The sequence below is a fragment of the Lethenteron reissneri genome, chromosome 44 (genome assembly GCF_015708825.2).
Source record: "Lethenteron reissneri isolate LAM-NWPU_2019-01 chromosome 44, ASM1570882v1, whole genome shotgun sequence".
NCBI classification, from domain to species: domain Eukaryota; kingdom Metazoa; phylum Chordata; class Hyperoartia; order Petromyzontiformes; family Petromyzontidae; genus Lethenteron; species Lethenteron reissneri.
The window spans coordinates 11,648,242-11,664,375 of NC_083822.1; the positions used below are offsets into that span (position 1 = coordinate 11,648,242).

General features: G+C 44.8%; 2 protein-coding genes across 6 annotated transcripts; one reads left to right on the plus strand and one right to left on the minus strand.

The window, feature by feature from the left end:
- Positions 1 to 308: 308 nt before the first annotated feature.
- On the plus strand, positions 309 to 8,796 carry LOC133353562 (radial spoke head 10 homolog B-like). The gene is made up of 9 exons (XM_061569889.1): positions 309 to 569; positions 1,277 to 1,466; positions 2,123 to 2,234; positions 2,638 to 2,717; positions 3,267 to 3,415; positions 4,526 to 4,633; positions 5,645 to 5,948; positions 6,557 to 6,731; positions 7,952 to 8,796. The coding sequence occupies exons 1-9, from the start codon at positions 483 to 485 to the stop codon at positions 8,187 to 8,189; spliced, it is 1,443 nt and encodes a 480-aa protein (XP_061425873.1). The 5' UTR covers positions 309 to 482; the 3' UTR covers positions 8,190 to 8,796.
- Positions 8,206 to 16,115, minus strand: LOC133353563 (non-structural maintenance of chromosomes element 1 homolog). Of its 5 annotated transcripts, none has more exons than XM_061569892.1 (8): positions 15,761 to 16,115; positions 14,435 to 14,571; positions 13,662 to 13,783; positions 12,179 to 12,256; positions 11,185 to 11,331; positions 10,244 to 10,357; positions 9,483 to 9,624; positions 8,206 to 9,046 (listed from the first exon to the last, which is right to left on the minus strand). In XM_061569892.1, the coding sequence occupies exons 2-8, from the start codon at positions 14,556 to 14,558 to the stop codon at positions 9,000 to 9,002; spliced, it is 774 nt and encodes a 257-aa protein (XP_061425876.1). In that variant the 5' UTR covers positions 14,559 to 14,571; positions 15,761 to 16,115; the 3' UTR covers positions 8,206 to 8,999. The 5 variants fall into 5 exon arrangements, with proteins under 5 accessions (XP_061425876.1, XP_061425875.1, XP_061425874.1 ...); XM_061569891.1 differs by having other exon boundaries at positions 15,742 to 16,115; XM_061569890.1 differs by having other exon boundaries at positions 14,435 to 14,575; positions 15,746 to 16,114.
- Positions 16,116 to 16,134: the final 19 nt, after the last annotated feature.

A 16,134-nucleotide genomic window follows, 5' to 3' on the forward strand; every position in this document is an offset into this window, starting at 1 on the left:
GTGTTAAACGACTTACGACTCGTTCACCTGATATTTTGATGAATCAACTGATTGTTCCGTGCGCTTTATATGTATTGACAAAAAGGCACGTGCAGAAAACTATTGTATAATACTGTACCTGAATTGGTTTTAGATCTTTGTTTATAGTTGTGGAAAATGTAATTAATTAAATGTAAAACAGAGACGTTGATTGCTCATCCAGCACTCACTGATTCACTCCAATCACTTGAAGAAAATTTTATCTCTGATCTCTTACGTATTTACGTATGATGAACTTCTTTCGCACCGTACTTAGCCAACCGTGCTAATCGGAGCGTGCGATTACAACTGTGATAGTGCCGTTTGTTGCTGACCGCCTGACAGTGTTGGCCTTTTGGGTCTGTGCTCAGCAACTGTGATAAAACATATATTAACGAGAATGTGTTTTGTTTACAGCAAAACCTCACTTGGAGGATAAAGAGAGCACTGCGGAGGGAGGGGCAATGCTACAGAGTTCACACGTGGATCTGGATTTGGCACGGCTATTGCAAAAGTTTCCAGCTGACAAGAGGGAAGCCGAGTACACACAGGTACTGGTAACAACTGATTATAGTATTGTCATGTATCCTTTATACCAGTTGAGAGCCCATCGAGATCAAGTCTTTAACGTGTAAATTGCGGCGGTGGCGTAGCCCAGAGAAAGTGCATTCATTGCAGAGGTTTGCGGTTTTTGTGTTTCAGAATTGCTTTTCGTGTTTACAGACTTAGTGCTGCTTGGAAGCATACCTATACTTCCATAGAGATTACCTTTGCTACGGCTATTTTAGTACGAACAATCGACAGGAAGTACCAAGAATGGGCTTGCATATGCGTATGCTAATGTACGTTGATTAATTAACCCCCACCACCCCGACTCGCGCAAGAAGAGCGCACGAGTGTTGTCACCACATCTACGCCTCTATTTAAGGAATGAAACAGGTGCGCTTCTCCACAAATCTGGCTGTCGCCTGATGAAGCGGGTTGTAATTACTGGCGAAACGTCGTACTCAGATTGTAAATGTTGTGGCTTGGCTCTACAACACACCGGTGTGCTGTGCTAGTGACGTATTGGCCACGTTCTGTTTACGTGACAACCCTCACTAATTGTCTGTGTCGGGTGGTGGCGGGCTAACGACACATTTACATATTTACGCGATCTAACACAAAAAAAGTCTATTATGGATATTGGTCGCAAAAGCCTCGCGACCAATATTAGATTCGAAGCTTTGTTTGTGTTCCCCATTGTTGTCGTCTCCAGGTGCAGTTGGTGGTGCTGCAGCACATGGCAGCACTGCGCAGAACGTACAGCAAATACAGCGGGCTGGGTGTAACGCACTCCCCAGACAACACGTTCATCCTCAGTCGGATGCAGTGGTGGCGTCTCCTCAAGGACTGTCGGGTGCATGTCGAGGGCCCTTCCTTGGCACAGGTCGATCGTCTGCTTTCCAGTAAGGCACTCACGGACATTGCGATGCCAACACAAAAACACTGGGAGTTGCAATGAGAGACGGACACGGGACACATGCTCGTTTCACAGAGAGGGTGCACTTGGTCGGCTCGTTAGCACGTGTCAGCAAGGGGATCCATATCAGCTACAGGATGAATTCACTGGGTGAGTGAAATCAAATTATGCAGAAGTTAAATTTAGATATAAAGCTTTCGTGACTGCAGGGATTCATCTTCTTGGTTCTTTCGGTAAAGTCACGTAGAATGGAAATAATAAAATAATAAAAAAATAATATAACATAACATAACAAAATTATTCTCACGACGTTTCGGCCACAACGCAACAGGACGGCTGCTTGCGTTGTGGCCAAAACGTCGTGAGAATTATTTCGTTGTTTATTTTTTCTTATTTTATTATTTCCATTCTACGTGACTTTACCGAAAGAACCAAGAATATGCAGAAGTTGCAAAGGTGATACTAGTTGAATGACCTGGAGGATGAATGGGAAGCTACACACAGACATGTACGTGATTGTGAAGTTTACAAGTAGGCCCAAAGGATATTTGTGAGACGCATACAAATATGGCATGCTGACATTATTATGATGGATATAAACCTGCTGCATAATGCGTGCTACGTCTTGTTTGTATCCCATAGCTTTTGAAGAACCCCTAGATCAGATCCACTACCCTAATAAACGACTGCTCATGAGGCAATTCTTGAGCAACTTGACCGCCCTGGGATACCACATGTATCACACAGACTACGCGTAAGTCTCCCGATTGCAACATTTGTCATTTTATGTATCCACAAAAGCCTTGGATTGTGATGTTGGGCAGATTCCTTGTTTAGAACATTTTTCTATTTAATATCTACATCACAATGTCATCATACGGTAGTCTATGTAATCCACCGATACCTATATATAGTACACACGTTTTATATGATACACAGTTTTAAGCCTAACCCATATCCAGGTTTAATTCCTCACTGAATATTTTTGGTCCAGCTTAGTCATGTGACCAGTAGCGGCTGCCAGAGAGAGATGTACTGCATGTGGTGGGGTGCTCGGTATTAAATATTTTCCGGGTCACAGACCCAGATAGATCCGGCTAAAATTTTACTTCCAGTTTTCCAATGTAATGCTTTATGTTTCGTGCTGTTTTGTGCAGGGGCAAAAGTGGTGAACTGGCCTGGTGTTTGTCACAGCTCATGAATAATGCCATCCTCCTGCACGCATGCACCATCAGGGGTAAACTACCCATTCCACTCCAGTTCCCTTTGCTATTGTGAAGTATATTCTGCTTTCACACAACATTATTGTAACGTTAAGCAAAACATTATTTTATGATAAATTCCACAATGAATAGAGCTTTTCACTTTGGAGAAGCTTCATCTTTTGAAAAGCAAATTAGCTCTTGAAAAACTTTGCCATGTTCTTTAATCACATTAGGTTTATACAGCGTGTCAGATTGTATTAACCCTTTCCCATTCCGAGACCTCTGTAAGTTGCAGGGTGGGTGTCCCGTTCACCGCCGAATCTTGGAACGGCAAGTGGCTCAGCGTTAATTTTATTTAGAGAGGCATAGCGCTGTTGCTTTTAAAGACGTTACTCACCGCAGCGAACTGGAGAAACACGACCGCACTCTACAATAGCTGGCGCCAAACTGTGCCACGCCCTCCCACATGACCTTGTGGGAGCGCCAGTACCGATAGTTATTTATTTAGTTTTTAAAGAAAAACTGATGACGTACACATGTCATCCGAATGGGAAAGGGTTACGTGTCACTGTTGCGTACAGGATCGGTGTTTGGAGAGGCTTGGCGTGCCCAGACTGCTCTAGAGTACGCATCGAAGAGCTGGGATATCTACAGCAGCCTTTGCAAAACCAACTTATATTCCCCGCACGAACCAATTCTCACTGCACGGAACTTCTTGTGGATGCTGCAGGTAAATACGCAGCAAACATGCGCTGTCCTGAGGGTGTGGAGGTATGGCTCTTTATGTCTGTGCTAATAGATGCATAAAGTTTAGGTGTCTAAGGGTATACAGTCCTTTACATTATGGATATCTTTGCAACAAATTTAGAATATATATTTATACGAAGCTTCATTCATGTTTCCAAATCAATATATCGGTCACAACACTTGAGTAATTGTCATTGCACAGAAGTTAACAGCTCATTCTGACTGCAAGGAACCAGGAATTAGCTCTGTACACCCGATATGACCTTCAACCTTGGTGAAAAGAATAAAACGAGAATTTCACTACTGTAATTGTATTGGGTTTAAGAAGCATCTGAACTATCTTGCCATTCCTCTTTGTTTTAGATTTTCGGAGTTTGTTAACATTTTGTAGAAAATGAAATCTTAGCACACCATTGGAGTGGTCTGGTGGGGATCTAAGCTCTGAAAATGCACTAGGATCTTGATTTGAAGCTTTCGTGACTGCAGGAATACATGTTCTTTGATTCTTTCAGTAAAGTCACGCAGCAGACCATGCTTTCCCACCTGATGACGGACGCTTGTGTTGCGCCCGAAACGTCGTGATTTATTTTCATTTTATTTTATACCTTCGTGACTTTACCGATAGAAACAAAGAGTATTCACTAGGATGTTCAAGTCCACGATCGAGCTATTATAGATGCTTCATATTACACGAATACAAATTACATTTATAGCAAAACACTGCAAAAAAATGCAGTATATATAATCAGAGCAATTCTACCAATCTATTTTTGTTTATGGATTGTTAATATAACCCTCACAATATTTAATTGTATACCATCAGCTGTGGGCCCACCAGGTATGTAGTTCACTGCCCCCTCTTGAGTACGGACACACTTTGACTAAACTTCAGTCTTTTATTGTTACGGCATCATATTTATTTTCCGTGTGGTGCAACACAAAAGCATTGTGATGATTTACAAGTTAACGTTATTTATTCAATTTAGACCTTTATTTATTTTTGTGTGTGTTTATATATATACAATGTTCATGAACAGTTGTATGTATTTTCCACATATATCCCTATTCTGTGTGGAAATGTATGTTTAACAAGGAATTTAAGCTCATCTCCAAGTCACTCTCAGCAGCAAAAGTCGTGGAGATTTTGAGTCTGGACAATCCGGCAATATCAGATGGGGCGTCCTGCAATCTTCAATACGAGGTATGTCAATTGTGGCCACTTCCATCACACGCTGGCTTTCATATACATGTAGAGCCGACACGAGGTTGGGGGGGGGGGGGGTCCGTCCTTTATTTCCCCCCAGTCCACACTTGCCCACAGCCCCCTCTCAATCCGTTCCCCGCCAGAATGCCCCGAGCCCCCCCTCCTGTATCTCGCCTGCTCCTCCCTCCTTCCACTGTTCCTGCTCCACTGCCCCCCCCCTCCTTTTGGTAGGAATCCTCTCCATGCCTCTTAACCCACTGTCCATCTTCATTCCTACCCATGACAACAACCGCCATTCGCCACTAAGTGGCGGTGACGGCACCACGACGCTTGTGCCAGGCTATGTGCACTTTGAGGCCACGTGAAGTGTTGAACGCCCGCTGGCAGGAGGTCACGGGGCAGACCCAGATGCCACACATCGACTGAGATGAATGGCTGACCCCTGACATCCCTTACATACACAAACATTTTAAAACGAAATTATTAAGTGACGTTTTTCGTGGTTAATCCGTGAATATAAATACATTTTATTCTTATGGTATATATTTTCAAACTTAATCTGTTAAATGTGTTAATTGTCACCTGGAGAATCCCTTTAGATGCAACATCTCATTTGCAACGGTGCCCAAGGGTGTCAAGTGATTCATATGTAGCATGAGCCACCCTGCCCACACCCAGAGGGTAACACTATTTCCACAGTTGTATGTTGAACTTCTTTCTTGCCGTACGTAGCCAGCCACGCTAATCGGAGGTGCGGGCGAAGGACACCAAAACTACGCCATTTGACCAGAGGCCAGATGGCGGGGTACTGTTTATGGCAGATCTTGGAGGTTGTCGCATGTTGCCTGTGCTGCAGCTGGCAGGCGGTAGAGCGTTGGCGAGGTGGGGTGGTGGCACATCTTGTGCAATTATACGATGACCATCGCACCTCAAACACGTAATACGTCTGGAAAGTTGTACGGTCGTGAGGTGGATTGATGTGTTCCGTGTTATTTTACTTCCCTATAGCTCACCTTTCTGGAGTTCTTTGAGGCTCTGGCAGTATGTGCCGAGGTGAGCGTGCCGGAAAGGTCGGATGGCCGAACTGCTGTGGAGCCCTGCGCCGCGGCAAACTTGGCTCACAGCTGCAGTGGTGCACGTGCGAGATGGAGCCAGAGGGAATCGGATCCACAGCAGCGATGGGGCCGGTGGAAACTCGAAGAGCCGCAAATGGCTCTGCCAGTGGACAAGAGTCAAGAGTCCACTACGCAAGAATTCACGACGCAAGAGTCATCACAGGCTACAACCCGAGAGTGGAGTCCCACGAATCGTTGTGCGTAAAGTAATTTCACACCCTTTGATTAGCACGGTTGGCTACGTATGGTGCGAAAGAAGTTCAACATACATACACACACGAAGCTCTTTCCAAACATTTTTACGTGCACTTTTTTTTATTCTGGAAAATTGCCCGATGATGCTGGATGTAATTACCAGCGAAACGTCGTGCTCAAATTTTTTTTAATGTTGTGGATTCACTCTTCAACACGCTGGTCGGCTAAAGTAGTGAACTATTCGTCTTTTGTAAACGTGACACATTTTTTACTGATTGGCCGTGTCGGGTGGTGAAGGGTTGCGACACATTTATAAATAACGCGATCTAACCCAAAAACCTTTATAATGAATATTGGTCGCGAAAGCCTACGTGTTAAACTGAATATTCGTTGTATTGTACTTCTATGCGCCCTGCCTTCACCAGCACTGACCAAATTGTAGGGACAGATAACCGCCACTACCTGTACGGTGTAGGCAGGCCCTAATCTAGCAGTGGATTGAGAAAGGGCTGGAGGTTAGTGATATTTACATTCATATGTCGTAAATGGTATACAAACGTCCGATTAAAATGATTTGAATCGCAGAATGTAATTCATGTTTGTTTTGCAGATGATGATAATACTGTGATTGAAGATGCCTGGAAAAACCAGCTGTCCGCGTTTTTTGTGGAGAAACTGTTTGGAGCATTTGAACGTAACGAGGCCCTGAAGGCTGCGGCCAAAAAGGAGCAAGACCAGGAGGCTGATCGTGCTTACAATGAAAACATCAAGGTCCGGCAGGCATGGTACGTGCACACAGAGACACGTGCAACGAGGTGGTAAGGTGGCTCAAGAGGTCACAGCTATCACATGCTCACTACCTCGCCTGGTATGCAGGTTGTGGGTTGCATCCCGACACCGACATCTGTATATTTGAAGTTTGCATGTTCTCCCCGTGGTCGCGTGGAATTTCCCCCCGGATCCTCATTTAGAACGACGCGTTTGGAGTATTCAACTGCTGTACATTTCCACGTAATAAGCCACTTTGTTGAGCTATCATTTGCGGCCAGGTCGCTTCTGGACAAACGAGCGATATAGCTCAGTGGGCCTTACCTGGTAAATAAAAAATAGAAAGTTTTTTTACTGCTGAGGTCCTGGGTTCAAATCCAGGCAGCTGCCTGTGAATAAACCCAGTGCTCAAGTCGTGTATGTTAATGGTCTCAACCTAGTCATCAATTACTACACGAAAAAAATAATTACTTCATTTGGTTACATTTTGCCTCTGACAATTATATCAGTTTGACCATCGTGTAATGAACCTGATTCTTATATGCAGGGCGAGTATAAAGTACTGCCCTCGACTGCGTGTGGACCAGACGTTCCCCGAAGGGATCTCAGACGTAGTTCTGTCATGTTCGTTTCTGTGGGCCGTTCTCTAACGTGAAGCGTCGTACTGCTCAGCGCAAAAGATCAGAGTGAAATTCTTCATCTCGGGACGTGATGCCGATAGCACAAGCTGGATATAACGGGGGAGGATTACAAAAGATGTAAAATGTGTTGATTTGAAGCTTTCGTGACTGCAAGGATTCATACTTTGTTTTTTTCGGTAAAGTCACGTAGGTAAAAAATCTAATAAATGATTTAGTTTTTTTCATTTATTTTATTAGATTTTTTTTATCTACGTGACTTTACCGAAAAAAACAAAGAGTATAAATACATGTTATTTCATTGGTTTGTTCCAATAGATGTATTTAAAGAGCAACATCTATTTATTTATTTAGGTCAAACCTAATGCGGATGTGAAATGTAGTTCTCATGATGGATAGAGGTCATCATCGGCCCTGATCAATGAATGCACTGCTGGATGAATGTCTCCCAAAATCTGCTACCCCCTCTCACAATCTTGCGATGCCTCCATATTTTATTTAGTTGCTTCTGGTTTTAATCGTTTATCTATTTTTATTAATCGTTTATATTTGTTTTTTCCCCGCGAACACCTCACGGGTCCCCTGTCTGAATGTACTAGGGAGCAGCGAATGGCTCTGGAGATGGAGGCAATGCACGCTGTGGAACGAGACGGACTAAACGAACAGGGAGCAACTCTCCCGTGGGAAGATGGGGCAATGGTGCGGCCCGATGAACCTCCCAGCAAGGAGCAAGAGAGACCCGCCAACTCCCCAGCTGTTACAAAGTCGACGTCTGCGGTGAAAGTTGCTCTCAACTCGAAGCCACATTCCGCCAAGGACAAGAAGAAAAAGAAGTGACCACATTCGTAGTGCCTTTGATGTATTCTTAATAATGTTTATTTTAAACAGCCTTTATTAAGAAACGTCTCAAGAATATTTTCACAAGGGTCTTGCATAGGAATGTTCGGCAGAAATGTGTTGACCTTTTTTTTTTTCATGTGTTAAGAAATTGGCATTCTGAGAATCCCTATGCATGTAAGGAAACAATGGATACAAGTCAACCAAGGCAGGTTTATAAGACCCACTTGCTATTCTGCTGTCTGCAAACCACCTCAGACGAGCTTGTGAAGGAGTTTCAACACTCAAAATAAGCGATTCAGCAAAAAGTTAAACTACGGTCCAGTCGATTCATGATTTAGTTGACAATTTTATACAAAGGCTTTCAAGACCAATGTTAAGATTCACAACACGCCACAGCCACAGCTGAGCTTCTGGTTGTAATCTCCAGCGAAACAGCGTATACGATTTGTCAAATTATTGTTTGCTTTTCAATGTTCCGGTTTGCTGAAGAACAAATTCACTTGGCACATTTAACCACGTGCTCTGTCGGGTGGTGGGGGGTTATATTTAATCTGAAATTATACCTACATGATCTGACTGAGAAATAAACGAATTATGAATCGTTTGTTTAGATACATTTTTGCTTATGGCGAACTGAATTCAGGATTGATTTTGAAATGTTTTTGTTGTAACATATTTTGCATGAAAAATACTCACTGGAATAAGAACCACATAATGACTTAAAAGTCTCAAATATCCAAAAAGTGTAAAGCACAAGGACGTACACAGTAACCACAACTCGCTGCACCCTCTGTACATCGTGCAGGATTATAGCTCCATGGCATCTGAAGACGTTGAACCTTTGCCTTCATCGTCTGTGGATAACAGAGCAAGTTACAGATAAAAAAATGTTGTCTTCCAAAACCAAAACAATAGCAGCACTGTTAAATGCGGTGGATGTCAACAACTCGGTAAAATAGAATAGTACCTGTCAAATAAGATGGTACAAATATGCGTAGTTAAATATTTTTTACATGGTTAATAACATCTTTCCAATGATTGCAAACAAACATGCTCTGATCATATACGCATTGTCCTTGAAATTGATTGGCCTTCTTTAGGGCCTAGTCTCACGAGTGTCAGACAGTACAAGGACAATGCACTATCAGAGCATTTCCTTACAAAAGGTTTATTTTTGGTGTTTGAACATCTTAACACCCGTTTTATTGCCAGAAAGGGGTAAAATCTATTCTTATTTTTACGATGCTTTTATGTTTGAAATAATAATGAAAGCTCTTAAGTTACACTTGCATTGTACAGGACGTGCATTGTCCCGGGGCTCGTTGATCCAGGGACTCTTGCAGCGAGGGCACACGCGAGACCGATTCCTCTTGAAGAACTTGGCAGAGCACGGAGCGTGGACCTTCACGCTACAGTTGGAACAGACTTGGCCCTGCAGTTCAGATGGCAAGGGTGGAAGCGGAGGGCAACATCAACAATGTAAATTCTGTCTGTACGTCTGTCTGTCTACAAACTGAGAAATGTGCACGGCTGTAAGAAGAGCCAACCGTTCAATGGTGCCAGCTCGGGGTGCGGAGGTCAATGTATGCCAGCACTTCCATCTCCACACAAGCTATCTCCATTATTTAAACTCACTACTCTAGGGGACGTCTGCCAAAAACGTTACCGAGGTGCAGCGTGTACTCTGGTCATCCTCGCAGCAGCGGCTTCTGGTTGGTTGGCCATCGAACAAAGACGGTCACTGCATCGCGCGCTTTCTGATGCGCTTCTGCGGCCGTCTGGAATGCTCTTCCTTCCGATATTAGGAAACCACTGGAGCTATGCACTTTTACATCTAGATTGAAAACCAATCACTTGAAAACCGCTTTGTGCTTAGCTTGTTGTCCTTTCCCCGCACCTCCGATTAGCGCAGTTGGCGACGCACAGTACTATTAAAACCATTTCTTTTTCACAAGCGATTTTTAAATAAACTAGCACAACAGACGGTCACATTACAGGGTTACGCTGGAAAGATATGCATACACAGGCCTGCGTAAAACACCCAGACCCACCTTCAGAGCGATTTTGTGACAAAGGTAGCAGATTTCAACATTGCCGAAGCGGCTACGAATGAAAGGATCCATTTCAATGAGGCAGCGTGGACTTAAACTTAAATATCCATTTTCCTGCAACAAAAATGCACACACAGTTCTGGGTTACACAATTGCATGCTGAAAATAATTGTTAAAAAGCGTTGTCAGTAGTAAGCGTTGCTTAAACCTCTCCCTTCCGATGACGTATGTAGCCAACCGTGCTAACTGGAAGTGCGAAATGCTAATCAGAGGTGCAGGAAACTCTATACAACTGCATTTACAAACTATTATTTAATACTTTTAAATAAATATTTATTTACGGTACAAATTATTATAATCAATGTTTATTTGTGTTATTATAATTTTAATATATTTAATAGCTTATTTATGCATTTTATTGAGGGTTAATCACGATCATTATCTGCAATTTTTTTGTATTCACGAGCATCTCCGAGGCATATCCCTCACGAATAACAAAAGGCATTCTTTACAAGTCATGAGACTGACAAGAGATGGTCGTAATACCTACCTCTCTGTATCTCCGCTGGGGGCTCTTGTAATCAATGTGATCAAGTGTGGGAAGCAGGAGTGGAGCGGTTGGCGCCCTGCACTACAAACCCGGTGCCACAAGTTAAATTCCTGCTCACGGCCACCACCAGTGACGATTATTATCTGAACCTATCCTGGGGCTCCCCCTAGGTCGACTCAGCCTCAGATGAGTACCTGCTGCGATGCGTAAACATCGCCACTGCGGAGACAAAGGCGGCCAGGCATGGTGCAGGCCACCCAGTCCCTCGTGTGCCGTGCCGGCCTTCATAGGTGCTACTCGCTAACAGCACTTGCTCCTACAGTCTGTTACGGCTACACGGTGGTGGGGGGGGGGGGGTCTTTGTTTGTGATGGCTCTGAGACAGGGGTTACCATGCATAGCCACTTGTCTTGCACCAGGCGCTGCAGCAGCAACTCGGCATTGTCCTTCTTCATCTTCTTGCACTGCAGCTGGTCAACCAGGTTCAGGATGTCCATAGAGGAGGCCATACCCACTCCGCTGTCGACTATTAGCTCCATCTGCTCGCACGTTGCGCAAACACAGAACAACGAAGAGCACCTGTGTATTCATAATCAACGTTTTTGGGTTTAGATCGCTTTATTTATAAATGTGTCGTAACCCTCCACCACCCGACACGGCCAATCAGTAAAAAAGTGTCACGTTGACAAAAGACAAATTAGTTCACTGCTTTAGCCCACCGGTGTGTTGAAGCGCGAAACCACAACATTTACAATTTGTAAATGTTGTGGTTTACAAATTGTAAATGTTGTGGTTTCGCGCTTCAACACACCGGTGGGCTAAAGCAGTGAACTAATTTGTCTTTTGTCAACGTGACACTTTTTTTACTGATTGGCCGTGTCGGGTGGTGGAGGGTTACGACACATTTATAAATAAAGCGATCTAAACCCAAAAACGTTGATTATGAATAATATTGGTCGCGAAAGCCTACGTGTTAAAGCACCTGTGTAGCTTGTGTAGTGACACATGGCCCAACAATAGTGCCTTTGTCGTTTATATTATAACAATTAGCACTGCCCGCACATTTGCACGGGATGTAACTCAAGTGAACTGTAAGTGACATGGATTTCTTGTGATTTGTTTCCCAATGACACTCGCTGGCCTACTTTCAATTAACAACAATATGACATTAATAACACAACCATGGAGAGACTTGCTCACACTCCAGGAATGTGGAATTGCCACTGCTCGTCCACGGCAGCCAGCAGAGGTGGAAACCATCCAACCAGCACTTGCTGGAACAAGATGATACTGCCGTCTGGTCCACAACCCTGTGAGCAAGCTGTGAAGGGGATAACCGTGCAAGTATGATGCTGGAACTTAATATTCTACCACCACCACACTCACTGTTTTGTTGAAGAGTTCAAGCTCAACCTCTGAGTAATCAGAAGCCAAGAGAGTGATTTCATTTTGTTCGATATTAATCTGAGAAAGGAAGACAGGCACAGCAACGTTGTTACGCTGTTGTGTTCAACGTATGTTCAGTCGCGCACATAACTAAACATGCATGAAAATCAAGACAATACACATTTTCAAGTAAAAGTAGGATATCAGGAAAATTCGAATCAGTCCGTTTTTTTCCGGGTAAGGCCCACAGCGGGATTTGTGGTTGCACTCGCATACACAGTCTGTTCTCCTATAACGCGGTAGTAGTTACGTCCCGAAGAACACCGTGTTATGGAAAAATCACGTTAGAATAAATCATGTATAATATAGGGTAAGGCACAGTCCGCGATAACATGTGAGATGCGTACGCAGGCTGAACAAAGACTGAGGCACGTGGATAGCATCGAGAATAATCCCGCTTGTTCCTACTCGTGAGATGTCGTTCTGTTCACTCGATCGCATTATATCCAAGTCACATCCGCATTATAAAATAAAGTGTTCCCTAATACATTAATCGGGTTATATTCAACTCACATTATGACAACACGCGGTGTTATAGGAGAACAGGCTGTATTTGATACCACGGCTCGGACATTAAAAACAATTCAATCCAAAAGACAGATTCCCTCTTTTACACCCCTCTTAAGGGGTGGCTCTCGGTATAAAAAAGTTTGCTTTGAAAAAACTGTTAACTATTTGTATTTTACCAGGTAAGGGGCCATCCATTTAGTACGTACGCAAAAATTTGTCAAAACTTGACCCCTCCCTCCCTCCCTGTACGCGCGCGTACTTTTTACACCCCCCCCCCCCCACCTGCGTATGTACGCTTGACGCAACCCCCCCCCCCACCGAATCCTATAGAACGGCCGATATTTAATCCATGCAGAAACGATCAAGGATTAATAATATTCACGTGTTTTAGCAAACAGATAGTCCACCACCGGACTATCCAACTCATTTGAAGGCCACTGTAGACAAATTATTATCGAGGCTTCAACACCCCCCGTCTCCTATGCGTATGTACATTGTCAGTAGACCCCCCATACGCAAGCGTACACAATTGGGTTAAACCCCCCTACCTCCTCCATGCGTACGTACTAAATGGATGGCCCCTAAGGCCCACTGAGCTATTTCGCGCTTTTTCAGAAGTGACCTGGCCACAAATGACAGCTCAACGAAGTGGCTTATCACGTGGACATTTATAGCAGCTAAACACTCTAAACGCACGGCGATTCTAAATGTGGAGGGAATAAACGGAGGGTCTGGAAAAAAATACACGTGACCACGGGGAGAGAGACACGAAAAAATCCAAATATACAGCAGGCGTCATGGTCGGGATCGCACCCACGAACTCCTGTATACCAGGCGAGGTAATAAATGTCTGGCCACTGTGGCACCCAAAAAGGCCAAGCTCTTCCAACAGCAGTGTCTGCAGGTGACTCACCAAGGCGTAGTGCGTTTTCCCATCCTCCTCGGAGGTTCCCTTTTGGATAACCATGAAGAAGGGCTGGATGTGGTTGTTGATAACGCCAATAAATGCATCCAGCTGGTCATGTGCATAATGTTCTGCGAAAAAAAGACACGCATTTCGGGAAGCATTCAGTTGCGTAAAGTATAAGAACATGGAAAGAAAAAAACACCAATGTGAAATATTTATCATTAAAGTTCGATGTCATTATTTGTTCCCACTGGGTTCGACGCTTTACATAAATGACACATTTGCTCCATACATGTGCTAAACACAGAGACCATGTTCTCACCATAGACCTCCCAATTGACAACAAAGAAAATTGCCCTTCAATAAAACAACTCTAAAATCAGAAGTGCCCGACAGCATCCGTTGATTTAACCATCTTGGCTGCCAAGTGTTCAGAGCCACCGAAAACAAACAGCCCTCATCTTGTAGAACCATACATAGGCTGTGTTTCATGCTGCCCAATAAGACTTAAGAGATTGTTCTTGAGAAGGAAAAAAATACCTTAAAGTTATGGTCAACCTATGGGTTAATAAATTGTAAAAAAAACAGCCGCTTGAGAACATCTAAGTGCAGGGTAATCGTAGACAATTTCTTGGAACCAAAACGTTTGTGGACGGAGTCTAGAAGAACCTTGGCTGGCTTACAGACATATGCCACCACCGCCGCCCAGCTAAAAAAAAATCTTGGAACTGAATAGTAGAAGATAAAGCGTCCAACAAGTTATTGAGTTTGGCCCTCACCTTTAAACAGGCGGCAGCATTCATTGTGCACTTTGACAGAGCTGGCAATGTCCAGGCACCCGTGCGCCATCATTTTTTGAAGGAACAAGCGGTGGCTGGAACTCATTCGTCCTTGCGCTTCCATGACGCTCAAGCTCCTTCCTGCCGGGCAACACATTTTTTCAGACAATGGGAGAAAGCAAATTTAATTAAACGCAGAAATTAAAACGCTAATCACGTATTCACCAGGGCTGGTATCATCCTGGGTTTAACCCAAGCTGGGTCGTGCACGGTACTGCTAGATCTGGACACAGTCCCATCGGTGAGCTACTTGGGCAGGCGAGGCTGCGTTGGCTGGGGTCACGTAGCCCGCATGCCAAAGCAGCTTCTGATCGGCCGGATAGATGGGGCTAAACGTGCACGGAAAGTGATACGAAAGGATCTAGAGCTGAGTGGACTTGCCGATGACCGGTACCAGCGGTGGTCAACATCGGCCTCTGTGTAGGAGGCTCGTGAAGGACGCTGCTGCTTCTGCTGCTGGGCAGTCGGAGGCAGTCGTCCTCCAGCAACAACGGAGGTCAGAGGGCATGCAGCAATCAACGTTTTTGGGTTAGATCGCGTTATTTATAAATGTGTCGTAACCCTCCACCACCCGACACGGCCAATCAGCAACAAAAAAGTGTCACGTTGACGAAAGACAAATAGTTCACTGCTTTAGCCCACCGGTGTGTTGAAGCGTGAAACCACAACATTTACAATATTTGAGTACGACGTTTCGCTGGTAATTGCATCCAGCATCATCGGGCAATTCGCCAGAATGGTGTCGGGTGGTGGAGGGTTACGACACATTTATAAATAACGCGATCTAACCCAAAAACGTTGATTATGAATTATATTGGTCGCGAAAGCCTGCTACGTGTTAAACTGGCATGCAGCAAGTTGGCACTGTGGGGGGTACAGCTGGTGCATCTGCCGGTCATCTCAGTCAAGTCAACCCATGGCACCCACGGGGTCTGTCCCATAACCTCCTGCAAAGCAGCGACCCTTGGACACACCACGTGGCCTAACGGTGCACCTAGCCTGGCACAAGCGCCGTGGTGATGGCACCTGTGTGCCTTACAAACATTGCCAGGCTTACGAGTGTCGGTCGTTGTTGTTGTTATCAGGCTGCGAGTGGCCGCTGGAATGAAAGGCCGCGCTCGTGTACACTGTAACTGTATATTCTAAAGTAACAAATATAAACATAAAGGCCGCCTTGAGCGAGAGGCGACGAAACGAAGACGAAACAGCGCGACCGATTTGCCACGTGCCCGAGTGGTTGTGGTCACGTGCCTGAGTGGTGGTCACGTGCCCGAGCGGTGGTGGTGGTCACGTGCCCGAGTGGTGGTGGTCACGTGCCCGAGCGGTTGTCACGTGCCCGAGTGGTGGCGGTGGCCACGTGCCCGAGCGGTGGTCGAACTCTCTTGGCGCAGTCCGATGGTCGTCGAACTCTGAGCGGCTGTTGCTGTCGTCAGATCAGAGGGTTTCCCCCCCACCCCGCCATTCACTTCCGTTTCTTCGCAGACACACACAGCGTGCCTGCTCTCACATTCTGTCGTGCGCGGGTGTTTGGTTGTGACATAATGTCTGTGGCGAAATGGGATTTGTCAAGTTTGGCGGTGTGGAGATGAAATAGGAATGTGGCACAAAACAGAGGAATGGATTTGAAAATTTACTATCCA